The sequence below is a fragment of the Pavona decussata genome, unplaced genomic scaffold, assembly GCF_977016875.1.
Source record: "Pavona decussata unplaced genomic scaffold, jaPavDecu1.1 SCAFFOLD_59, whole genome shotgun sequence".
NCBI lineage: Eukaryota > Metazoa > Cnidaria > Anthozoa > Scleractinia > Agariciidae > Pavona > Pavona decussata.
In genome coordinates, this window is record NW_028145481.1 from 2,120,063 (window position 1) to 2,147,417 (window position 27,355).

The 27,355-nt window shown below is 39.7% G+C and overlaps 3 protein-coding genes across 4 annotated transcripts in view; 1 reads left to right on the forward strand and 2 right to left on the reverse strand.

The window, feature by feature from the left end:
* LOC146479394 (uncharacterized) overlaps window positions 1–27,355 on the reverse strand; it is a 39,599-nt gene that overhangs the window by 6,009 nt on the left and 6,235 nt on the right. The window lies entirely within an intron of this gene.
* On the reverse strand, window positions 281–21,813 carry LOC146479396 (uncharacterized). Of its 2 annotated transcripts, none has more exons than XM_085111030.1 (5): window positions 21,755–21,813; window positions 19,220–19,510; window positions 18,273–18,501; window positions 3,613–3,731; window positions 281–841 (listed from the first exon to the last, which is right to left on the reverse strand). In XM_085111030.1, the coding sequence occupies exons 2-5, from the start codon at window positions 19,490–19,492 to the stop codon at window positions 584–586; spliced, it is 879 nt and encodes a 292-aa protein (XP_084967156.1). In that variant the 5' UTR covers window positions 19,493–19,510; window positions 21,755–21,813; the 3' UTR covers window positions 281–583. The 2 variants fall into 2 exon arrangements, with proteins under 2 accessions (XP_084967156.1, XP_084967155.1); XM_085111029.1 differs by lacking the exon at window positions 21,755–21,813 and adding an exon at window positions 21,215–21,357.
* Window positions 10,305–12,903, forward strand: LOC146479397 (uncharacterized). Its single transcript, XM_085110867.1, has one exon. It carries the CDS (start codon window positions 10,408–10,410, stop codon window positions 12,901–12,903), a length of 2,496 nt encoding a protein of 831 aa, XP_084966993.1. The 5' UTR covers window positions 10,305–10,407.

A 27,355-nucleotide genomic window follows, 5' to 3' on the forward strand; every position in this document is an offset into this window, starting at 1 on the left:
AAAAGTTCGAATCACAAAACGTTTTGTAAACAAAATTTCTCCGTTCGTATTTCATATTTGTTTACATACTTGCCAAGATAAGTTAGACAAAAATTGAATATGAGGTTCTCAGGAGGAGACGCTCTTAAAATTAATAAATAAATAAATAAATAAATAATAAACGGTTTTTTTTTTCATTGTTTAATTTTATTTCAGCTCTAGTTACAGTTCTTAGTGTGTTTGAAATCACTCCAAGCGGCTTATGTTAAAAACAAAATTGAAAAGAGCAGCAGTGCCAAGATATAAATTGATTGTTAACATTATTGGAACTACTTTTTCGCTATTTTGATATATAATTGTGCTGAGTATCAAAACTTTGACGCGTTTTTTTGGTCTTTTGGTTTGCAAATTTCTTTTGTGTAAAAACTAAGATATTTTAAAATATCGAAAACAAATAACACTGGCTATTACGCTTGCCAAAAAAACGATTTACATTTAAATGCTTACAACAAATTTACGTTTTACAGACACAATCGTGGAGTACGCTAGGAAATCTAGTCTGATCAACACATTGCATTATTTGTAACGTATTGGAAACGTTTGTTCAGTTGGTTAATACAGAATCCGAATCCTTCTTGCTGGCCGGTGGGCTTGCAGGCTTCATGGCAATAAACAAAGCCCTCGGGTCAGGGTATTGTGCAGCAACTGGGTCATCATCTATTGGTATCAGTGTCGCCAGGTTGTTACTGTCGTCCACTCCCAGGTACATACCAACGTCTAAGCTGCTTTTTGCTTTGCATCTGAACAGAGTGAAGCTCCAGTAATAGAAAGGTTGGAAATTTGCTAAGTCTGATGGGTTTGTCTAAGAGGATGATAAAATAATTACTAAATTAAAATATAATTATAAATAAGAACCTTCCCAAAATCCCTTACACCTGAAAAAATTGAATGCAAAATAACTCTTTCAATTTGAAGTCCAAGAGGATGCGACTCCATGTGGAAATAGTACATGCCATAAAATATCTCTTATATGAAATTTACTACGACGACCTCAAAAGTCACGTGACTACACCGAAAATAAACGTTTTATTTCCCTTTGTAAATAGGATGTTATTAACTGGAAAACAAAGAACATGGTTGGATGGCTGTTTGCAAGGGTTACTAAAAATTGGGCGGTTTATAACATTACTAATTTTTGAAAAAATTAAGGGGGCTAAGAGTAACTGTGAAGATAAGGGAGTCTGAGTTCTAAGGACTTTGGATGGCCAAATCAGTTGGAGGCACAAGGCAACCAAAGTCGACATATTAAAGAATCCTTAACATTCTGTCGTCATCGGTCACGTGACAGAAGTGCACTGAAAAATCCAGTGCGTTGTAAAATAACGTTAAGCTGGATGAATGGGCCGTTGATTGTCAGACTTATGTAGATATTTTACGCGATATTTCAGAAGAAGCGGTGTTTTTCTTGTAATAATAATAATAATAATAATAATAATAATAATAATAATAATAATAATAATCCAGAAAGCCAGTTTGCTTGTAACAGCGCACATTCTCAGGATGGTTCTTTCGAAGAAGGGAAACGACTGAATGGACCTGTTGTGACGCGGGTCCTACGACAGTTGGTGACCCTAGACCCCTGCGAGGGGTCTAGTCCCAGCAAAGAACCCCAACTGGCAATAGAGTTGTGGTGTGCAATAATAATAATAAGGATGATGATGATGATGATATGATGATGATGATGATGATGATGATAATGATGATGATGAAAGAAAAAGCACTTTAAAGTAAAGAAATTAAATAGACTTACAGTCATGTTTTTTAAAGTACCGACTGGAAGATGTAGTCTCGTCTGAAAACTCAGTACCGACATTTGTAAGGAGGCGGGAATTTTTACCCGTCTGCACACAAAAGGTCTGTAAAATTTCCAAATTTAAAGAACTACATTTTCGCTATTTTTTTAAACGAGACTCTCGCAGTTGGCTTTTGTATTTATTTTAAGGTGCTCTTCCCGACAGCGCCAATTGATCGTTGATAAATTACCTGGTCCATGGGATTTTGGGGAAGCTGGCTATAGAGAAGTGATGGCGTCTCAAAAACTAAGTTATTAAAATACGGGATTTGCTAGGATATTCTGAAAGAGCTTAGAACTGAGACAAAATTAGAGGAATTTGTGTTGATTCATCAGAAGATAACAGTGCTGATGCCTCACCCCCAAATTCCAATAATATTTTTCTGATACTGACTGAGTGCGTGACCCCGAGGCCATGGTATATGAAATAGTAACATGGTCCCGGCAAGACTTTCTCTCTTCCTTCTCCTCAAACGTTACCATGAATAAGTACAGTGGTATAAGGACACTTCAGTATGCATTGTTTCTTAGGGGCATGATAAAATGTCCATGCATTGACGAGAATTTATACTAGCACTGGATTTCTGCAATAAGTGTTTATGGTGTGGCGAGTTCCTATTCGGTCTTCTCGCGTTGTAGGGTTTATTCTCTGATTGATCATTTGTGTTATCAGTTAAGTGATGCAGGCGCCCACAACATTTATTGTACCCTTTACATTCTCTCAGCCTTCTTGTTTATCACCCACGGTTTGCTCCCATCTGGCCTTGCAGCTCATTTGAAAGAGCAACGGTTTTTATTATCCCAAACCAGTTCGTGGGTTCGATTTCCACCGAGATCTAAGAATTGTTTTCTTTGCCTTGTGTGGTTTTCCACTCCTTTCATTAAGAGCTAAGGCTCAGTTTAAAATTCATGGGTTCGCCTTAGCACTTGGGCTTTTACTACATAGTTAACATTATGCTTCACCACTTGTGCCTTTTCAAGAAAAAATCATTCTTACTGGACGATTTCGTGGCCCCTTGGTACCGGCTGCCAACTCAATGAACATGCGACTGTATAGGATATCTTTTTCTTAGTTTCGTGTTTGTGTTATTCTTTTTGGTTCTTAGCGAGAAATAACAAACGATGAGCAGGAAAATCTCCATCAGAACGCCCGGGAAATAATGCATAACACAACGTCAAAGCTGGAGAAAGACAGTTTGGTACAGGAAATTTAAGAAGTAAGCTAAAAAATAAACATGTTATGTATAGTTTATCATTGGCTACTGTTTCACTTACTCGGGATTGGTTTATACATGGTATACGCTGGTGCTACTCGAAATTAGCGACAGTGCATCACACCTTATTTGCTATGCTTCAAGAACATATGAGTCACCTGGACAAAGGCTACACCTCAGTAATCATTTAATCAAGCAAGTAAGGAAGGAAGGAATTAGCTGACGCAGAGCGGTTTTTAATTAAATGACGTGAAACCAAAACCAAAGTAAGTATTTTGGCCAATCACAACAAACGTAAAAATAGCAATGAACCAATCAGAACTCGAAGCAAATACATGTCTCGTCCCATGTAAAGGAATCCGGAATCCAGGACTCCCCTGGATTCCTTTACATGGGGCGACATGTCGAAGGCGCCGCAACTTACGATTGATTTTGGTCTCGCTTTTCATTGGTTGAGAAAGTGGCGCGAGATTTTTAAACCAAGCACGGAGTGCAGTAAAGCAAAGCCAAAGCAAACGTGAAATTATTTTCGGCACTGAAATGAAACCGCTGTAGTCAATAACTTACTGTAAGAGTGATTTCATTTCCTCCACTTTGTGCGGTAATATACTGACCGGAATCAATGCCGCTGTCGTCGTAAAAAACCAGATTAAACGAAGTTCCAACATTCTTTGCGTTGACCAGAGCTGAAACGAAAATTAGTGAACTTTTCATTAAATAAATTTCAGTCATTAATTACAGTTGGGACTTAATATGTCACCATTTACAGTTGCAGAATGAACATTTATGTGATCATACAAGTCCTCATTTTCCACACTCCTCATATTCCATACTCCATATTTTCCACACTCCGCACTCCGCAATCCAAATTTTCCATCCAATACCGAAAGTGAGAATATAAATCGAGACGGCATTCCTTTTCAGGAAAGGAAAGGTAAATAAAATATCAATCAATTTAATTTTCGCGTGAGAGTCAGTCGACCCGCTTTGGATTTTGTAACAGTCTGTCAGTGGCATCTCCGGGGGTTTTAGGACCAATCCGCAAATGATTTGACCTGATATTTAGCCTAATTTTTTTTTCAACACCGATATAGCAAAACCAGGAAGCTGCGCCTAAATAAACAATGAAACACGGCAATATTTTCGACATTTATCTCATTGAGTCTTCCAAATCATTTCACTTATCCACCTTCTATTAGCTTTCAAATGACGTATTTTATCTAACAGATTCATTGAAATAAACCGGAGTAAAACATTCTATTATGCGAGTGTATTTATGCGAGTTTTATATTTTTTATATATTTTTTTTATTTTTTTTTTCTACATTTTAATTTTCAACCTGCAACCTGCAACCTGCAACCTGCAGTTTACACCCTCCGATATACATCAGCTGGTGCCATTCACAAATTATCATGACGTTGTAGCTTAAGTTTTAAAACAAGAAGCAATTCATAGAAGCAAGAACGGTGTTTTCGACGCAAATATGCGTTGTTAGGATCCAAAGGGTTAATTCGACAATGGACAAGACTACATTTGTGACTACGCTGCTACGCAAGTCAAGACGGCTGTCGACGAAAACAAAACTAAGTAAGATTTATTTTTCATTTCTTGAATTGGGCATAATTTAGCGACATTCCAAAAAGGTCGACAGAAGGTCCCATTGTTGTTTTATGTTGTTATAACGAGCTTCAAAAACTCATTAATAATTCATAAGTCCATTGACCTATCAAGTGGTTGATGATACATCACGTGCAGTGACTTTATATCGATATACCTCCTCCTTATTAGTATGCGGTGTTTTATAAGCTGATAAAACACTCCTCATTAGTATGCGGTGCTTTATCAGCTGATAAAACACTCCTCATTTATAGTATGCGGTGTTTTTCTCGTACGCTAATTTCTAACGTTCACAAATTAAGAGCATAATTGTTATGATAGTCTGAAATGTCAGCCGTCTCCTCCCCCTAACCCACAGGGGGCGCGGGAGAGAGAGACGTCTGAATTCCGAGCGTTATAATGTCGTCCGTTCACGTCACGTACTTTTGCGAATATGGTAGGTAGTTTTTGATTGGTTCTTCCCTAATTGAAATAGATAACCATTTCTTATTGGTCGAACTTGCGAAAACAGATATTCCATTTCGGCGGCGAATATAAAGTGTTGACAGGCCAGACACAACTCGTATGTTCCTGGTGTGAAAAGTGACTTCTCGTTTAACGACGTCTTTAATGTGGTTTTGCTCTCGCGAGTATATCTCTTAAAGATTTTCCTTTTTGGTATGAGATAAGTGGGAGGCTCTTTCAATATTTCTCGAGCCGGGTGGTAAGTTGTGAGCCTCTTGTGAAGATGGGAAGAATTTTATTTCGCACTTTTTCGTTTTGTTGTAAAGCCGACTTCCGTTCAGTGAATTTAATCTCAGAGGTTATTTTTTTCAATGAGATTGTGTTGATAGCCTCTTGCCTGAAGGCGCGTTTTGAAGTTGGTGGTATTGCAAAAGAATAATTTCACTGAGTAGTTGGTTCTCAGAAGTCTCAGCGATTCTACAATCATGCGGGAATCCTTGACTGATTCGCACGCACTTTTTAAAAACCTAGCTATAGAGACCTTCCAGTACACATTTTTCTTCCTGCCTCCCAGCGGGGTCAGAAAAGGACTAATAAAAAATGAAGCCCTGAGACTTCTTCGAAACACCTCCTCTGCAAAATCATTCTATTACAACATCATCCACTTCAAAACGCACTTTTGGGGTAGAGGCTACCCTTACAATCTCATTGAAAAAATAAGCTCTGATTTTCGCTGAACGGACGGTCGGGTTTACAACAAAGCGATAAAGTGCGAAACAAAATTATTTCTTTTGTCACAACTTACCACCCGGCGTTACCCAACCTCAAGAACATCTTGAGGGCTAGGAGCAAATGACTTTTAATTCAAAACCGACCATTGCTTCGAGAAATATTCTGAAGGACCTACTCTTATTTCATCCAAAAAAAAAAACGGTCCAAAAAAGCAAAACCATAACGAGAAATCACATTTCATACCACCATACCACGTTAATATGAGCCGTGTCTGGCCATAGTAGTCCATTAGCCAAGTTCTGAAAAGTGGCTAGAAATTGATTTTCGTTGCACCCCCCACGGGACATAGTGACTTTAGTATCAAATTAAAGCTTACAGCCTGTATTTTTCGAATCTGCTTGTTGCCAATTATGTAACCTGTGCTTTAGCGAGATATGTGATCATTTCCATGGTGGGGTGGGTTAGGGGATTTTGCTCCCTGTGAATTCCACACAGCATAAAATGATTCAAAATGCTGCTGAAACACAACCAATTTGATTCAAATTTTCTGTGTGTACATTTTAAACCATCCCCAAAATTTGCAGTATGTGTCAAGCATTTTCATGTTTCCATGGAAATGGTTGCTATGGAGATCATTATAGACAGGTAGGTTTTTACTTTTTTGGCCAATTCAGAATAAAAAATCGATTAACTAGCAGATATCTATAAATTTCGCTCAAACCATTTCCATTATGTTCAGAATAAACTATCTTGAATTAGGAACTTTCATTATTATCCTTTCTTCATGATTTTAAGGAGCAGGGTACTAATAGTTAAGATGTATGGGGAAGTAAGGATAATTTTTTTTTTGCTGAAGCTGTAAAAAATTTATATCCAATCAACCACGGATCAATATCTCACCAAATATGCAGCAGTCATGCACCACACTTAGAATATCAAATTGAACACTTCAGGATTAGCTGTCTTGTTGTCATGGTAACGGTTGCTAGGGAAACTTAGGAATGTCCAAATATCTTATTAAGGTGCTTTTAAGGCAAGTTTTCTAAAGGAAACCTACTCAGAATATTAAACAGCCACTTCCGACTTGCTAAAGATCCAATAATTATGTCATTGAACAGTTTCAAATGTAATATTGTCTCGTTATAAAACGTACAATCTTTCTTAACAACAAGGAACTTGTGAATGTCATCAGTATCTCTTTTGAATGTATCCCCTTATACATGCAGTGCTCGTGAACATTTGAATTATTGAGTTCTCAAGTCTGCTATGGCAAATTGTATCAACAACAAAAAAAAATAAATGTCTAAGGACATTTTCCAACGAGTTATCTTATTTCAGTTTTGCAAATTGTGACTATACTACCTTCCCATTTCTAGTTACTGTATTTAATTCCTAATTAATAACCCTCTTTAAAACAAAAAAGTTTATATATTTTCATACGTTATATCACAATACTTTTTTGACTGTATTTCATTGGAAAATACACAAAATTCTTTTAAACTAATCCTTCTCCACGAGTTCTAGTTCCATTCCGAAATTTACCCATGATACTTTGCAACCTTGAGGTACAATATGATGGGCGGCCATCTTGGATTGTCAAGGTAAGGAAATTAGTTAAACTTTTACTTTTTAAGGGGAAATGTGAACTTCAAAGTTAATCTATATTCAGTTTAGTCTATTTTTAAAGTAAATATCTTACTGAATCGTGGTTTTAAAACCCAATTTCATCTTAAGACTATCTGTAAGTACGAACCATGGATCGATAGTAAAATAAAAAGAATAGCGATGCCAGAGAAAGTTTAAGTTTATAAACTGCTTCAGAATCGTTATCATTTTTCAACAGGTTTCTGAACCTGGATTTAAATATTTACTAGAGAAACAATCAGGATATGACTGAAATGAATCATCTTAAAAGGAAATGTTCATCCAGTTCCCGCAATACACAGCCTCAATGGAATAAATGCCTTTGTCATATCAAAACCAATGTCCAAGGAAAATTGACTCCATTCACGGTAAAGAGTTGGCGTACCTTTGAGGAGAGCTGCAATATACGTAAGGATACCATATGGCTGTTGATGGCAGGTCACTGGACGAATGGTCCGAAAGGAGGGTATCACAGGAAATGCTATCAAGAGTACACCCACACCAATAAACTGGGAAGGTCAAAAGTTACTGGAAATAAACAAAATCCCACTCAGTCTGTTTCAAGTAATGAAGAAAGTGCATTCTCTAGTACTGAACCACCGCCAAAGCGCTTTTGCAGATCCCAGGTACAGTCATTCAATGTAGAAAAGTGTATCATTTGCCAAAAGGATAAGTTAAAAAAAGAACAGAGCGTCAGCGAGAACGGGAGAGCCGCTCACCCAGAACATCAGTGAATACGGTAGTGCTTCTCTTTTGAAGGCAGCCCAGATACGGAATGACGAGCGGGTACTTCTACAAATCAAAGGCCAAGACACAATTGCCTTAGAAGTAAAATATCATCGATCCTGCTACAAGGAGTATGTGCGTCAGGAGACTGTGCAAACTTGAGGATCAAAATTGCCAAAATGAAGATTCTGCAACTACCAGTTACCAGGGAGCATTTGAATGCCTCAGTGCATATGTCCAAAATGAAATCATTTCCAGTGCTAAGGTCTTAACGATGTCACAACTTCAAGAACGGTTCGTAAATAACCTAAATGAGAGAGGCGTAGAGGCGAGAAACTACAGATCCTCAAAACTGAAAGTCCGACTTCAGAGATACTTCGGAAACAAGTTGTCGTTTAAGCAACCCATTACTCAAAACCAACCGGAATTGGTATACTACTCAAGTGTCCAAAAGGGAGACATTGTCGAAACCATAGCAACAAATCTGGTTTCTAGTGCCGAAAATGAAAGAATGAGTGACGCTCCTGGTGATTCACTAGAAGTGCAAGACACAGCGTCCTACCAAATTTACCATGCTTCAAAACTGCTGCGTAGTTTACTGCTAGAAATGAAACCATCAATGCCATGGCCACCATCACCGCAAGACTTAGACGATGGCAGCTCTATTGTGCCCGATCTCCTGTATAACATGTTTGCATGGATGATTTCTTCGAAGGAAGACTACAGCGAGAAAAGAATTTCAGACGTTTCTCCAGATGTTCATCGCCTAATCCTCTCCCTGTCTCAAGATGTTATACATTGTGTCAGCCGAGGTCGCATCAAGACCCCTAAACATGTAGCGCTTCCACTAACAGTCAAGAGTCTAACTGGCAGCGCTGAGACTGTGACTATACTCAACCGATTCGGACATGGCCTATCATATACTCAGATAGAAGAACTTGAAACAGCTCTTGCTGAAAGGGAGTTAGAGAGACAGAGAGAGGGTGTGTTACTACCAAGTGTTTGCAGTTCAGGTGTACCAGGGGTGTTCTGTTGGGACAACAACGATCTACAAGAGGAAACATTATCAGGTCAGTATTATACATTACAAAGTTTAACGTTTGGAACCAGTAAACAGTGCTATATATAAAATGTTTTCTTTCTAGGAAGAGGAACAACTCATTGTACCAATGGAATAGTTATTCAAAGGAAACCACTTACCTGTGCGTTACCTCCAGCAATGATAAACAACAAGCCCCGTAACAAACGTCGTTCTGTCACTGGCGTTTCTACTGATGTTCTGCCCTTCCATTCTGGGCGTCGACAGGGCCCCAGTCCACGGGACATTGACGTCAACATTCTAACGCAGACAACCCCGCAGGACAGCCAGTATGCACGAGCCATAGACTTCGCCTGGATGCTCTGTAGACAACCATTTGAAGACACCCTTTTGCCATTAGCCGAAGATATTCCACAAGTGGTACCTGCCTGGATTAGCTTCAACATAAAACTGCACGAGAATGATGCCCCACGTGAATGCTCTGTTGGATACTGTCCAGTCATTGAAGCCAGCCCCACGGAGCTTCCGACAGTGTATACTCTGCTTCGAAGGTCTCTGCAAATGGCCGACCAGCTAATCCAGCATGACGTTATTGTCGTCCTTGATCAAGCTATTTATGCAAAAGCACTTGAAGTTATTTGGCAAAACCAGGAGCAGTTTAGGCGTTTGGTAGTGCGACTGGGCTCTTTCCACACAATCTGCGCCTTCCTAGCAGCTATTGGCAAACGGTTTGGGGATGCTGGTCTTGTGATATACTTGTCGAAAGTGGCATTGTCGGCTCTGGTTCTGTAGCTGGTGTACTAGAAGGCAGACATTACAACCGAGCTGTGCGTACACATAAGGTAAGGAAATAGCTTTATTCCTAAGGGTGCGGAAAATATAAGGGATGTGAGAGAAGAGAGGACGAACATAGGGATTTCCAAGGTTGCGGGAACCGGGAGAAATACGAACGATAATCGCAACATTGTGTGATAGTTTGCAATGGAACAAGCACATAATGGTGGGAACCACAATGGACAGGAGGGAAACCAGGAGTACAAGGTGTGAGAAGGTCTGATCACCTTTGCACCCCTGCCCCAACGTTTCTGCCAATAAGAAATTTGTATGATTCAGGGAGTGAATAAAAAAATTTTGCTTTAATTTAGATCGTCTTTGAAGCAATGCATCGGTTGCAGTGGCAGGAGTTTCGCACGTGGCTCCAGAAGCATGACAAACCAATCAACTATGCGATGCTGGTAGGTTCCCTGAGGGAGATCCGCAGAGCATTTGATGCAGAGAAGTTCGATAAGCTACTGTCGAATCCACAGTTCCTGGAGCTCTTCCGTCTTTATGGCGAGTACTCAGAAGACAGCAATGGTCCAATGAAAGTGTTCTGGAACACGTATCTTGAAATGGTGGCAACGCTGATGAATTTCATTCGTGCTACCCGGGAAGGCAACTGGAAACTCCACCTAGATTCTGTCAAAGAGATGTTGCCGTGGTTTTTTGCCTATGACCACACCAACTATGCCCGATACTTACCGGTCTACCTTGTTACCATGGTGTCCTTGCAAGATACTCACCCTGAGGCGCATCAGCTACTGGCAGATGGCAATTTTGGTGTTCAGAGGTCCACATCCCATGGTTTCTCTCAGCTACCAGTTGACCAAACCATTGAGCAGACCCTCAATAGAAGTACAAAGACCAAGGGTGGTATAATAGGATTTAGTCTACGGAAAGGTGCAGTCCAAAGATGGATGTTGACAGCACACTCCCGTGCAGCGCTTGCAGACAAGTGTAGAATGATGGTGTCCATGGACGGAGATCAGGATAAAGTACATAAGGAAACTGGCTGCACTCGCATGCAAAGAGATGAGGCAGATGTTAGGAAAGTGATGGAAGTTGTGCGAAACTGGTGCGACCCATTCCAACCGTCTGATGAGCTCACCAGCCTTGGTTCGGGGTATGTTGCTGAAGAAAGCCTGAAAAGTGATCTTTTGGGTGCAAAGGAGAAAGGGAGTAAAGCGCTGGTCTCTTTTGTTACAGATCGTCTTCAAACCAACAATGTTGGCTTCTATGAGACACTGTCAAAGCTAAAATTAGGCACGTTTCGCGATGTACAGAAGAAGGCATCGGTGAGAGCTGGAGGTCGGAATTTAATTCTCAGAGCAGACAGGAACTTGTTTGCCCGCTTAATGGTTATTGGTCAGAGTCGACAAATGGATCTTCGAGAGCTACTGAAACATGAACTTGGTCTCTTCCCATGGTCTCTGGCTTCAACAGATGGCTCGCTGGCTAAAACGAATAAGGCAGCTCTCTCTAAACTCCTAGAAGATGGAGTACAGTGCTTGACAAGCATACCGCCTAACACAACAGCTGTCATCATAGATGCAATGGCAATGTTGCAAATGATTACAAGGGTGCCTGATCGCTTTGCAGACCTGGCAGAGATGCTTCTAACAGAAATCTTGGTGCTTACAGGAACAGCAACAAGGGTGGACTTTGTCGCCGATCAGTATCCCGATTTGTCAATAAAGAACACTGAAAGAAGTAAACGAGGAAGAGAGGGGCAAGTCCTTTTTGCCATAAGCAGTCGCGAGCAGCCCTGCCCTCGTCAGTGGAAGAAGTTTATGTCAAATGGGGCTAACAAAACCAGGCTAATGCACTTTCTCGTAAGTGAGTGGTCAACTAGGAAGTATGCAGAGAAGATTGGAGCTCGTACCCTCTACGTCACTCATGGAAACAACTGTACGAAGATTGAAGTTGTTGATGGAACGATTGTGCCCAGTGTAGCCTCGCAGCTCTGCAGCAACCAAGAAGAAGCCGACACACGGATGTTTTTGCATGCGCATCATGCCTCGTCCTGTGGGCACACATCAGTTGCCATCAGATCGTCAGATACTGATGTTGAAGTTCTAGCGTGTTACCACCAGGCAAACATCTCAGCATCCATAACATTGATCAGTAAAACACGATGCAGATCTCGCCTCATCAGTGTGCCAAGCTTATGTCAACAACTTGGTCCAGAAATATGCCAGCTGCTACTAGGTCTACATGCTGTAACCGGATGTGATACAGTTAGTACCTTCGTTGGGAAAGGAAAGAACAAAGCCTTGAAGATGGTGATGGAAAAACAAGACATGAGAAGCAAACTTGGGGGTATTGGCGAAACAGTGCCACCAGGAAATGAAGTGATTGCAAACGTAGAGCATTTCGTGTGTGCATTGTACAATGGCAGTGGCGAAGAAGGGATAAATGAGATCAGATATAAGATGTTCTGCAAAAGCAAGAATATGCAGTCTCATCAACTTCCCCCAACAAAAGCAGCTCTTAAACACCATATAAAGCGTGCTAACTATCAAGCCTATCTGTGGAAGAATTCCTTACAAAGATCCATTGAAGATCAAAATCCAAATGGTCAAGGATGGCAACTAAAAGACGGACAACTGGAAGTGGTCTGGTCCCATTTGGCCCCTGCCCCTGACGGTGTAATGCAGCTTGTATGCTGCAGCTGCAACAGACCGTGTGATTCAATACGCTGCTCCTGTGTAAAGAATTGCCTTCCATGCACAGAGGCTTGTACCTGCAATGACGACTGTACAAACTGTTCTTTGGAACAGGAAGATGAAGACGGAGATGAAGATGAGGACAACGAGGAAGATGTGCTTGAGTATTAAGAAAAAAATTAAGAGAAAAATCAAGATGCTTCATGAAATTAGAACCTTGCAGCCCTCGAGCAAGCTAAGTTATAGTCAAATAAAGATTACATAAGTCATTGCTCAACAAAACCATGTTGACTAATTCGTTTAGCTTTTTTGAAAGTCGTGTGGTTCAGCCCTAGTTTTCCTCAACACGCTGCTGTTCCTGTTATTGTAGCTTAGGGCAATTAAGGCAATTTAGTGTTTAACGAATTTAAGTTCACAAGCATTGTATGTATAATGGCATTCACAAGTTCCTGGATGCTAAGGAAGATTGTTTTATGACGAAAGCCAGATGTTACATGTAGAACTGTTCACTGAAATATGAGATCTTAAGCAAGTTGGAAGTGGTTGTTTAATGTTCTGAGTAGTTCTCCTTTAGCTCCCACTTAAAGGAAATTCATAAGGTAATTCGACATTTCTAAGTTTCCCTAGCAACCGTTACCATGACAACACGACAGCTAATTCCAATTTGATATTCTAAGTGCAGTGCATAACCGCTGCATATTTGGCGAGATATTGATCCGTGGTTGATTGGATATAAATTTTCACAGCTTCAGCAAAAAAAATTATCGTTACATCCCCATACATCTTAACTATTAGTACCCTGCTCCTTAAAATCATGAAGAAAGGATAATAATGAAAGTTCCTAATTCAAGATAGTTTATTCCGAACGTAATGGAAATGTTGTGAAGGAAATTTATAGATATTTGCTAATTAATCGAATTTTTTTATTCTGAATTGGCCAAAAAAGTAAAAACCTACCTTTCTATAATAATCTCCATAGCAACCATTTCCATGGAAACATAAAAAATGCTTGACCCATACTGCAAATTGTTGGGGATGGTTTAAAATGTATACACAGAAAATTTGAATCAAATTGGTTGTGTTTCAGCAGCATTTTGAATCATTTTATGCTGTGTGGAATTCACAGGGAGCAAAATCCCCCAACCCACCCCCCCATGTAAATGATCACATATCTCGCTAAAGCACAGGTTACATAAATGGCAACAAGCAGATTCAAAAAATACAGGCCGCAAGCTTTAATTTGATACCAAAGTCACTATGTCCCGTGGGGGGTGCAACGAAAATTATTTTTTCAGGCCTTGGCTCATGGACTATAGCCTGTCAACACTTTATTTACTAATAACATTTATCGGAACATTTTTCAATTCATCTTCGGTGGAAAATGAAGTGCGATCCCGTTCATACCGGCATTCTTGATGCTTCGTCTTCAACTTTTACGGCTTACAAAACGCACACAACCTCCTACATTATGCATGCTGCAATGCTTCCATGCGCTTCCATGACTAGTGGCCGCCATTTGGTTTCAAAGGTTTTTATTTATGCAAATTTGCATAAATTACTGTGTGACGTCAACGGACGACATTATAACGCTCGGAATTCAGACGTCTCTCTCTCCCGCGTTAGGGAGAGGAGACGGCTGACATTTCAGACTACTGTTATGAGCTCCATTGACAGAAGCTTTTCCAGGAATGTTTTTGAAGCCGTTCAAAAAACTCACAGCACGTGTTTTATCGCGGGTTCACTCCGCTGCGCCTCGTGGTTTTAAATCCGATAAAACACCCCTGTTAAGGACATCAGAACAATAGCCAATTTTGATTAGTTTTGATTTCATGTTGACCTTAGTTACAATCTTGGCTACAATGTTTATCTTTGTTTTTATTGGGTTTGTAATCGGACCTTTCAGCGTCACCACGCGCATATAAAAGCGGGTTTAGCGTCCTTTTTTGCCAGAGCATCGCATGATTTCGGATTGTCTAGTATCTTCGTTTTGTGTTCTTAACCTTCGGCTAAAGCGGGAACGATATGTAAGTACGCTTTGTTATTTTGTTTAGATTAGTTTTAGTAATGGGCGAAAATACGCAAGTGAGCATTATCGTACAATCATGTACAAAGTGAGGACTAATTGATTTGTAATCGTCTTTTGAAGAGCAAAAATAATGAATTGAGTTGATTCAAGGGGGAACGCCCACATTTCATGTTATAGAACGCCAGGCTTTCAATGGATTTACAATTATCATGAAATAGTCAAGATTATTAATTGAGTCTCGTTTAGCCTTTTAAGATAGTTTATACTGATTTGTTTATGTAATTGTTTTCGCATTATCGCCGTAAAGAGACTAGGTCATTTTTCAACCAAATTGATAGAGATCTGTTACATTGTATTTAATAAAAATAATAATGATAATAATAATAATAATAATAATAATAATAATAATAATCTTTATTTATATAGCGTTATTTCTACTAAGAAATCAATAACGCTTTACACCTTTTGCTGTTCATTTAGAGAAAATGCGCAATCATTTGCACTAAAAGTCAGACAATAATGCGAAAATACGTTCATTTGCGCCAAGAAACGTCTCTTGAGAATATGAACTGACTTTTGTATTACTAGTTGTTTTTTCATAGGATTTGACTTCGCGATTTTCCAACTCGTCACTTACGAGTTGGCTGAAAGAAACTGAACATTTGTCTTTGTATTCTCGTTCTCCAAAAAAAACCTTGAATTTGGTCAAGTTGCTGTTTTGCCGAGAACGGCAACATTTTTTACGCACGTGTGAGGTCATTGTTTTGTTTTCTTTTTCGAGGTTCTCATTACCGGCACGGCTGGCTGGTACAAAACTGCACTTAGCCGGGAGGGGGTTTTGTGTCGTTTGTTGGGTGCCAAAGGCTTCCCGTGGATTTCCCCATTTGGGCACATTTTAGTACTCGTGCCTAGGTTTGACCGTGAGTTTGTTCCAACATTCCAGGGACACGGCTCGGTCGGCGGCAAAAATGGCACCCAATTTGAAATGAACTTTGCTTTCAACGAAGGTCTCTGTCTCAATAAATAAACTTCGCCGAAAATTATCTGCACAGGAGGGATCGCACATCATCCTTCTTGCCATATGGAGAGACAGTTAATCGAGTGCTTAAGTTTCAAGCAAATTTTAGCGAGGTTTTCGAAGTGCTCTCCTCAAATGACGGGCCAAATTTTATTCAAATTCGACTTGTAGTTTCCTACCTTTCCATTAACTTAATATAGTGATGCACATGGACCAGCTGCTAAGAGTTAAACCGCTCAAAACAGCGTTAGGAAGCACTGAGAAGCCTTGAAAACACAGCAAAACACACTGGGTAAGCTTTTTTAGACTTAATTATATTTTTTGGGGTTTTGTGGGAATATTGTTGTCTAAATTTCGATTTAATTTTAAAGCCATGCAAACTCTTAAATCACGCTTGCATGGAAACCTGTGTCTCATACGCTTTGGCGACCTGTGATGTCAGCAATGACTTTCGATAGCTCGCCATTCCCTGTCACGAAATTGTCTTTGTACAGCGCATGCTCGCCAGGCGGGGAAATAGCGTTTGAGTGATGGGGGAGTCGGTATTTTTGTAACGTTTGCGCAGTCCATCTCATTTGAATCAATTATTTTGTAATTTGCATGATTTGTGAATTGAGTTCAGCGCGTGTTTAGGACGGCGTTTGTTGAAACGCCGAACCACTGTCGCATTATCCGACTTGGCAAGTCGAACTTATGCTGGAGTCGAACCAATTAATTTCAGTTAAGCTTAATTGCGGCAAACGTCGCACCATTCATGCGCCTTTTTCAAAATTAATAGGTTCGACGAACCAAGTTCGACTAAGATTCGACGTTTGCCCCAGGCCTTAGTTGTGAAAAAGTGTGAACTGAATTAAGATTCCATACTGTAGAGCTTTTTCCTGATAAAGCTCCCGGCATAGTAAATCGAACGTTCGAAAATCCGAACTCAATCGAACTCAATCGAACTCAATCCGTGGATTGAGTTCGATTGAGTTCGGCAATCGAACGAAATCGAACACCAGACTTTCAGTGAGTTCGATTTCCGAACAAATCGAATTCAATCGAACAAATCGAACTCAATCGAACTCAATCCATCTGATTGTGTTCGATTGAGTTCGGAAACCGAACTCAATCGAACACAATTTAATTGATTGAGTTCGATTGGCTCTGGTAAACCTATACAAAGCAAGCCCAAAGCACGCCCATTAAAGCAGGTTTTTCTTGTGCTTTGTTACAATTTATTCAATAACAGAAACCTCATTTACAAACTGTTCACGGCAGTTAAGAGAACAGAACAGAACAGAACAAAGCTATCATTATTCCCGCGGGCGTATTCCGAAATTGTCGTACCCTTTCCTTTTTTAGCTAACTTACAATTCCGGAGTGACAAATCGAAGGGTTACTTTTATGCAAAAAAGGGCTAATTGTCCGCGCTCTTTTGCAATTCGGAATGCACGGCCTTTCTCGCCTATTTTCTTTTAAACCTGGAAAGCTTCGCCATCCTTGACGTCAAAGCGACATTCCCGGTAGCTTTTTTACTACGCATTTGAACCTTACAATCCACAGCGCATCTGAAGCCATTTCTGCGTAATTTCTTCGTTTACGAAAAGCACGGATCAATTTCACGTGCGCTACACTCCGGACTGAAGTAACTCGAGCTCCCACGATGATCTGCTTAGGGATTTTCAAAGCCTGTTTTACAGAAATCACGAGTTCGAAAATCGAACGTTCGATTGGGTTCGATTGATTTTTTGTCTTTTCGGTGAGTTCGATTTCGTTCGATTGCCGAACTCAATCGAAGTCAATCCACGGATTGAGTTCGATTGAGTTCGATTGGGTTCGATTGAAATTTAGTTCGATTGGGTTCGATTTACTATGCCGGGTAAAGCTTGATTTTGTCCCCTTTTCACAACTGGTTAGTTGTGTACCTTAGTGTGATGCTCTTACATGTATAGTTTTAATCTTTATATTGAATAATAAGCTGAATTTTGTGGGTTAAAAATGTTTTGTACAAGATCGAAACTACCAATCCTAAATGCTTATATCCAGGACATACATGTACAAATCTTGATCTACTTTTAGTTAACCATATTCCTTAGTCTGCACAGATAAAATGCACAGACAATGCGATGGGTTACATATGCGGCTTGAATTTTATCTAGATTTATGTAATGTTTAAAACACGAGCAGGAGTGTTTTATCGGGATTTAAAATCATGAGGCGCAGCTGAATGGTTTTAGCCTGATAAAACACGTGCTGCAAGTTTATTTTGTGAACGTTTGAAATAAGCATACGAGAAAAACATTTATCACCGCATGCTAATAAGGAGCAGGTTTTATCGGATTTTAAAACCACTGCACGTGATGTTTTATCGACCATTTGATAGGTCAATGGCTTATGAATTATTAATGATGTTTTGAAAGTTAGCTAGGCGATTTTCTACAACAATTTATTAAACATTACTTTCACATTACTTTCAGGCATCGTATTTAAAGTAAAGTCACAACATATTCTTACTCATATTTCCATTTCCAGGGCCAAATCCGCCATTGCATAGTACTCTCCTTGAGTCGTTGGGGTCTGTGCTAATCAAACCGTTGGACACGAGGTTCCACAGTCGATACTGGACATCGTTCTTGATGGGATGAAACGTTCGTGTCGAAACCAGGCAATATTCAGGAATCCTTATGTGGCAGACAGGGAAACAGTCGGCTTCAGTAGCGTCTATTGTACAAGAACCGGACGCCTGAAAACATTGAAAAAAATTATGGCTACTGCAAAGGGCGCGTTCTTTTAATACCATCCTGAATGAGAATACACGGAATGGACAATATTCATGTCTTTTAGGGACCTAAACTGCTTTGGGAATGAACCGCATGGCATCACGTTTATTCTGCCCCAGTTAGAACAACGAACGGAATGCGGCTTACTCAGAATAAAAGGAGATACCCTCTTTTGGGAAAATTTTCAGGTTATAATTACAAATTATTTCGCGAGCGTCCGTTGGATACAAGATAATAACAACAACAACAACAACAACAAGCTTTATTTGCATGACAATAACAAATACAGTATTGCAAAAGCTATTCATAGCTAATTATTGATTCGTTAACTAATTCTTAAGATAACTTGAAATAAAATAAAATAAAATAAAGTAACTGAAGTCTTTGTTCCAACGAGACGAACAGCACCGATCGGGGTGGATAAAAACATCTCGTATCCAATTTTTTTTTTTTTCGATAAAAATGTTAATTCTTGCTGATTAAGGGATATTTCCTTTTCCCTCTGATGCTCATAGACCATGGCCGCTAAACCAATCAAAACTCTGGAACTGCCCTGACTAAAATGAAGAAAAATATCTGTTCTGTAGTGTTCCGCTGTACAAGAACACAACGCTTGGAATTACAGGGTTTTTTGTATTTTACCCTTTGACTATTTCTACTCAAGTTACATATGTACAATACCTTCTTCCCATGTTTATGGGTTACAATTACTCTGAGTTTAGCATTGTCTTCCAGTTGAACGTCGTTTGCAAGATCCTCGTAATCTTGAAAGTTGTCATGGTAACGCTGGAACTTGACGCTGGCTGGTGCGACATCATCTGACAGCTCATCAGAGAACACACGCAGAAAATGGTGACGCAGCTCCTGAACTGCCTCGCCCTTGTTGTAAGTTATGATGCGCTTGGAGTCACCGTACGTAATATGTGCTTTTCTTGACTTCCGCAAGGTCGACATCTTGGTGGTGCCACTTGTCTGTAAAATAAGATATTTACTGCACAGGTTCGACTAATGACCATATGGATATCTGCTTCATGGATCATGCATTTATTCTTCATAGATAACTCCCTAAGACTTTTGGGGTCATTATGCATCAATAAACAAATTATTCCGAAGAAATGAGACACTGTTGATATCCAATTGATTAAATTCATTCGAACTTAACCTTTGTTTAAAACCGCTAAAATGTGCATAAAATTTACCAGCATACAGATATTTTGAAAAATATATGAAAATGTGATTTCTAAATCAAGTTTAAACAGGACAATAATAGAGACTCATATCGGACACTTTTAAACTTAAATATTCTAACGAGCACGAGTCAAGTTCGAGTCGGGTTCCGTTTCTTCCGTTTTTCTTCTTCATTTCGCTTCGTTTTTGTCTTGATCAAAGGCTATGATTGTGATTCTTGCTTTCATAATGATGTGCCAACTAATGTTCGAAGCATTAAACATGAACGAGATATTATCGTCAACGCGATCGTGAGAATTCATTGTCGGTATAGTAAATTAACCCCAGTCCTCATTCATTCTCGCCATCTATGATTTTCCTGAAAGGGTTTGTCTAATGCTGTTTGTTCGTAACTAAAGCTTCAGTCACTATGGAAATTCAAAAATTTGGGAAATTTAAAAATTCCCATGGCCGCCTGCATTTTGGCCGTGAAGGGCACAGATTCTATTCTATGTTATCCTGGGCGTCCTGCTTCAGGTGTAATTGCAACTACAGGTCTTAATCCTCCTAGGAAATTTATGAACGTTAACGGTTGTCGTATATCTTTTCACAGTAGCAGCGAATCACAGCGGCTTATAAATGGCTCTAGCGATCGATATTAAAACGAAAAATGTTGCAAACCTGAAAGTTATTTTTTTTCCGTTTACCACAAGCACGTCATTATATAAAAGAGAACAACAACCAAAAGATCTTTAAAAAAGTAAAAAAAAAAATAAAAAGAGAAAAATAAAAGTTGGACCCCGACTCGAACTTGGTTCGTGACACGAACTTGACTCGGGCTCGAGCTTGACTCGTGCTACGGGTAAATTCTCGTCTCTAACTAAGCTGTTTATGTCAAGGAATTTGAAAATATTACTTCTGAATGTAAATTTTCCGTGACTTCCCATTGTAGTCAGTATCATGTCTCACAAGCCTCAGCCTTGACCGCTATCAACTCAGTGTCGGCAACGCCTTGTGTCTCAGTAGATAGCAGGTTTGTTTACGGCCGAGGGACCGATTAAGAATTGTCATTGTTTAAGAGAATTGTATGTTCGTGAGGATACCTTGAAATACAGTTCAGACTGACGTCGAAATATAAATACTAAAGACAAATGCAATATTTACACCACAAAGAAATAAGCCTAGTTTGAAAGCCGCTCGATCCGACGTTCAACTTAAAGATAGAAGTGCTTTGTTGAAGTCTGAATTGAGAATTTTTGATCGGTCATTTCGGTCATTTATTAATTAGGTCTGCAAAATGAAAAACACCTTTTTGTTTTAAATTCCTGTATTAGCTTTCGTGTGCACTCAGTGAGTCAGTGGCGAAAACAAATAAAGACGAGGTTACACGGTACGTGTGACGAATGATAAACATCGCCTGTGTTGTGTACATAGAGTATCGTGAGGCCTGTTATCACTGTAATTCATTGAACACTATGTAAATAAGAGCATAAGGCAGTATTCACTTACCTGGAAGGGATGGAATCGGCGATTTCGAGCTGTACCACAAATTTAACGGATGACGATCCAACATCCAAGTTATAAGCAATATCAGATGACCTAGCCCTGTCACTATGGAGCCAGTCTTACTAATTGAGACGGCTGGTTATTTATGCCATTCATAAGCTGTGAGGCATGCGATTGTTATTAGTTGTTAGTTTCCTTACATAACCGCAAATATGCCTTCAAATTCATAATTCAGCATTTGTTATTATTTGTTATTGATTTCAACGCGCGTACGTTTGTTATTCTACTATACATTCTTTATTTACCGTACAATTCATTGAATTAACCTAACCGGTCAGGGGAGGGCTTAAAAAGTTAGCACCGAAGAGCGGGGCTGATTAATTAAATTATGGATATAAACTAATATAAAATCGCGTTTTTATCTGTATAAATCTCTTCCTCCAGAGTTATAACCCTGAAACGACCACAGAATGTTTTAAAAATCCTTGCATTTATAATGAGTAATTAAGACAATTCATCTGTCTTGAAAGCGTTTAAACTGACCTGTTCAACACTGCAGATTCGTCCTATCCGTGAAGTAAGCACCTAGAGCAGTATCTCAAGTGACTATAAAAATGTGTCCTTTAATGAATCGTGACGTATTGCTTGGAAACCGTTGACGTCAGTACTGATACAAGTTCTCTCACGTTTCTAAATCCATCATCGGAACTAATTAGTTCTTCCGTTGAATTTGACACATAAAACTTCTTCAAGAGAAATAGAACGAAAGTTAAACCGAATAAGTGCATTTAGACTAATATTTAGGCAATAAATGCAAGGAAACGGTGGTTTGTTTCAGTAATATTTCGATATAATTCTATATCATCGTCAGACTAGGTGACAATGCGGTAGCTCAGTAAAGTTTAAATACTAAAAGGGTGGTAAATTAGCATCAATAGGCACGTGAGAATGAAATAAGTACAAAACAAAAAGAGAAAAAAAACTGTCATGAGAATAAGCAGAGTTCTCTGCTGGCCTTCAAGCCATTGTTCAAGGATGGCGATGAACGTTTTATGTGATAGGCTTCTTTGTATAGAAGAAGGAGGTTCCAATTGTCGTCACTGTCAATTATCTTTGTGTTGTGTACGCACGGTTTCGGTGTTTTGTTGGTCGTAGAAGGTGGGCCGGCCTTATTGGAGAAAATGTCTGGTAAATTATACAGGCCTTGAATGTGTTGGATATTATCACACTGTCGAAGATGTTTGTATATAGCACTTTCTTTATCCGTGAGCGCGTGTTCTTGTGTGCGAGTAAATAGAGTTCTGTTCGTTTTGCCGATGTAAGAGCAATTGCAGCCGGGACAAGTGAATTTGTAAACAACATCTGATTTGCATAATGGTGGTGTTTTGTCTTTAGTACTCGTGAAGAAGCATAATTTTGTGGTCTTCTGTTTTATTCGAATGTGCACATCCGGGTCGACGAGACTTCTGCGCAGTTTATGCTTAAGTTTCTTAGTAAGCTGTGTTGTTAGGTCACCAACGAATGGGATGGTAAGCCATATAGTAGTTGAATCCTGGCTTGTTTGGGAGGTGACATTGGTGCAATGATCAGGAGCCCTATTTTGTGCCATAGTAAAGCGTTTAATTAGCGATTTTGCAATACGCTTGGGGAAACCGTTCCATGATAAAAACTGTCCGATTACTTTGAGCTCGGTTTTAATTTTGTTAGGAGTGCAGATTCGGTGTACGCGGTCAATCAGTGCTCTAACCCAAGATATCTTGTGTCGCCAAGGGACGAAACTATCAAAATTAGTGTACTGCCCCGTAAAAGTACCTTTGGGTAAATTCCAAGGCCATCACTGGCGATGTTGATATCCAGAAAGTGAGGAGTGGTGTTCTCGAATAAGTCATAGGTAAAACGGATATTTCGGTCAAACTTGTGGAAATGTTCCAGTAAAGTGTTGATTGTGTCGCGTTTGATGAGAAGGAGTGTGTCATCCACATATCCACAGTAGAAGGCTATTAAGCCCTGATCGATGAGTTTCTTCACAATTTCATGCTCAAATTCTGTCATGATGATGTTCGCTAGCACTGGACCAAGAGAGCCATCCATACTGACACCATCGGTTTGTTCGTACAGTTTGTTGTTACAAGAAAAGACGGTTTTCGTACATGTATCGCGAATAAGTTTGCGAAGCGTAGATTTCTTAAGCTTCGTTTTGACAAGCTTCTTGCTGTAGATTCGATCTTCAATGATTCTTAACTTCCGCTGAAGAGGAACATTATTAAAGAGAGACTCCACGTCAAAAGAGACGAATTCATAACCCTCAGTGAATAAGGTTGGAGATATTGCCTTGATTCTATTTGCAGCGTCGAAGGTATCCTTCAGTGTGTACTCATTCTGTGTGAGTGGTTGTAGAAGTTCACTTATGAATTTGCCAACGCCGGGGACGTACGGAATAGTGCGTGGTACCGGTTGTATCGATTATGGGACGAAATTTTGGAAGGCGGTCAAAAGCTTTATGGATCTTAGGGAGGCCATGTGAGCGGGCAGCTTTGGCATTTTTCGGCCCAATGTTCTTATATGTTTCTTTGTCAAGTTCGCCTCGAATCACAAGTGTACGAACTCAAGGTACCTCTGGATGGAAATAAGACGTCGATGAGTGGGATCTGTCTTGACGGGCTTGAATTTCGTACGGTCTGAGAACAAACTATCCATAGCTTTTGTGTAATCCTGTCTGGAGATCAGAACTACGCCTTCTCCTTTATCCGGTTTCAATATCACGCTAGACGATTGCAAGTGTTTGATGATCTTAATTCGCTTGTTATCTTGAGCTACACGTTTGTCATCGAAGTCCAAGATGTTAAATGTAAATGCGCGTAGGGCATTTCTGGCTCGTTCGATGGAAAGGAAATTACTCTTCAACAGGTTGTTACGCGTAAGTTGCTCCCATACAGATTCAGCAGACGCAATCAGATCTGATTCGCGTGGACGGGTTGCTATTCCATGTTTTAATCCAAATTGGAGGGCAGAGTATTGTTCGTTGGTAAGTTCGACTCCGGTTAAATTGAGGACCAGCTTGTTGGGGTTCGGCTGTATTCCATTCTTCATCTGCTTTTCTGCGAGTAGGTTTTGGAACTTCTTCTCGAGGCGATCATGAATTTTCTTTTCTTCTCGTTTGACATAATTCCGGATAGCATGTTTGATGATCATTCTCTTCATCCATGTATTAGTTGAGATAGGTAACCTTCAGCGACTGTCGTTTCGTTCTTTAACCGTTTAACCAGATCGATTTTGTGGCGTATTTCGTCAAAAAGAATTCTCCTGTAGCAACGGTGCCTTGTTCTTTCATCTTTCTTGTTGAGATTCTTCCAACGGGTGAATTTAGGATGTAAATCTTCATCCCGACAACGATAAAGGAAACGCGAAGCCAATTCTGGTGACAGCAACTTCTTGTTAAGTCTTTCAAATGTAACTGCTACCTTGTATGCTTGTTCATCAGCGCTTCGGATGTTTTTCCAGAAACCATTACCGGCTCGGATAATTTCAGGAGAAATAAGTACGAAGATGTTTGTATATAGCACTTTCTTTATCCGTGAGCGCGTGTTCTTGTGTGCGAGTAAATAGAGTTCTGTTCGTTTTGCCGATGTAAGAGCAATTGCAGCCGGGACAAGTGAATTCGTAAACAACATTTGATTTGCATAATGGTGGTGTTTTGTCTTTAGTACTCGTGAAGAAGCATAATTTTGTGGTCTTCTGTTTTATTCGAATGTCCAAATTCGGGTCGACGAAACTTCTGCGTAGTTTATGCTTAAGTTTCTTAGTAAGCTGTGTTGTTAGGTCACCAACGAATGGGATGGTAAGCCATATAGTAGTTGAATCCTGGCTTGTTTGGGATGTGACATTGGTGCTGCAATGACAGTGACGACAATTGGAACCTCCTTCTATACAAAGAAGCCTATCACATAAAACGTTCATCGCCATCCTTGAACAATGGCTTGAAGGCCAGCAAAGAACTCTGCTTATTCTCATGACAGTTTTTTTCTCTTTTTGTTTTGTGCTTATTTCATTCTCACGTGCCTATTGATGCTAATTTACCACCCTTTTAGTATTTAAACTTTAGTCACCGCATTGTCACCTAGTCTGACGATGATATAGAATTACATCGAAATATTACTGAAACAAACCACCGTTTCCTTGCATTTATTGCCCAAATAGTAGTCTAAATGCACTTATTCGGTTTAAATTTCGTTCTATTTCTCCTGAAATTATCAGCCGGTAATGGAAACTTCTTCAAGCCTTGATGATAGACGGCCGGGGCTGCCTTGTTTCGGGAATAGTCAATCCGCTTGCACTTAGACTACAGTTGGAAAAAATTCCATACATTGTTATGAGATTAAAGTTTTTTAGAATATTCTGGATTATTATCTCTGAAGAATGAAAAAATGCATGGTTATCCCCATTTTCTTTTTTTTTTTTTTGCCCGGGGGGGGGGGGGGGGGAGGATTTAATAATACTTGCTGTAAGATCTTCTTTTCCCACATATTCAAAAACCGCGCAAAAATACCATTGAATTAGTAGGCAGTGTCCTTAAGTAGCGGAAAGTTTTAGGAAACGAAAAGTTATTTGCTGACCTTATTTTGCATTTTTAACGACATATTTAGGCTAAATTTTGAGTTGACATTTTGTCGAAGAAAAGGCAAAAATCCGAATTTCTGAGACGATAAAAGCCTTCCGAACGGATAAAAGCCACCAAAATAAGCCCTTGGGTGCCCCTTAAGTCCCGTTTAACCGGTTTCAACATTTGGTTCAATATGCGTTCAACACTTTGTTCTGACCAAATCTGTGATATAAATTGTTGTAAGTCAACCCCTAAATTATTGACATGCGGTCAGTTCCACAAGGAAAAATTCTATGACCTCCTCTTTTTTTGTTATTAAGGTATATCAATGACTTACCGAATTGCTTGCAGTTTTCACAGACCAGGCCCTAGTTGTTCAAAGGCCGGATAACTTTATCCGCTGGATAAGGCACTCTTAAGCGTCTAAAATATACTTCACGTTAAATGTTTTTCAAGGTTTTCGTACACTCCCCAACTAAGCAGTGGTTAGAGTGCACATATTCGGTTGTACAGGAGGAAATACTGAAATCTTTGCACAGATTGAAACTGTCGGATACGGACTTATCCACTGGATAAAGTTATCCGGCCTTTGAACAACTGGAGCCAGGATGTACGCAGACGATACCAGTTTGACTTTGACATTTGCTGGTGCTGACGTTGATCATTTACATGATTGTCTTATGATCTAAACAAAGTTTACACTTGGTAATCAGCCAACAAACCGTCACCCTAAACCTGACAAAAAAAAAGTACTAGTTTATGCTAATTGCATCTAGGCGAAATTTATCGAATCTTTGAGGGAGCCCCTCTCTAACTTTAAATGACATGGCTGTGTAGCGGGTAGCTTCAGCCAAATCTCTTGGGGTCTACATAGTTAAAGATGATTGAGTTGAACCCTCAGTTCTGAACGAAAGGGCGAAAAGGCTGTTCGGCCATCTTGAATTCAGTAAACTGGTGGAAATCACATTTATTCCATAGTAACAGATGATTGAATGTTTAAAAGACATGTTTCGGCAGAAACTTCTGTTATCTTCAGTTAATTAATGTACAAAGCATTGGAAAGTTGAATTTATAATAAGTAGGTAAAAATGCTGATTATGATAAAGTGGTGACAACAAAATGGACAGGATCCCTGCAACTGAGTCACGAAAAACCTTCTCTTCCGGTCCCTACCTGAACTTAATCAAAAACAAAGGCCCACAGACAACAACTATTGACACAGTATTAACTGCACTCGAATCATTCGTGTTTGATTACCCACTCACCAGTTCCGGGCATATACATGCCCGGTCCGTGCAAGAGAAACTCCTTCGACCATTCAAGTTTGAGTATACAAAGGTGTCAAGACGACAAGAACAGATATTTATGTTGAAACAACAGTGACTAATTATAAACGAGCGAAAATGACCGAGATGCATGAACTCAGAAATCGTGGTAGTATACCTTCACTTAGTCCACAATCAGACTTTGTGCTTGTTAGGTTTGACTTGCGAAGATGCAGCTAAATATCGGGATTTTTTCGGTTTTGTGAGTCCCATTTACTG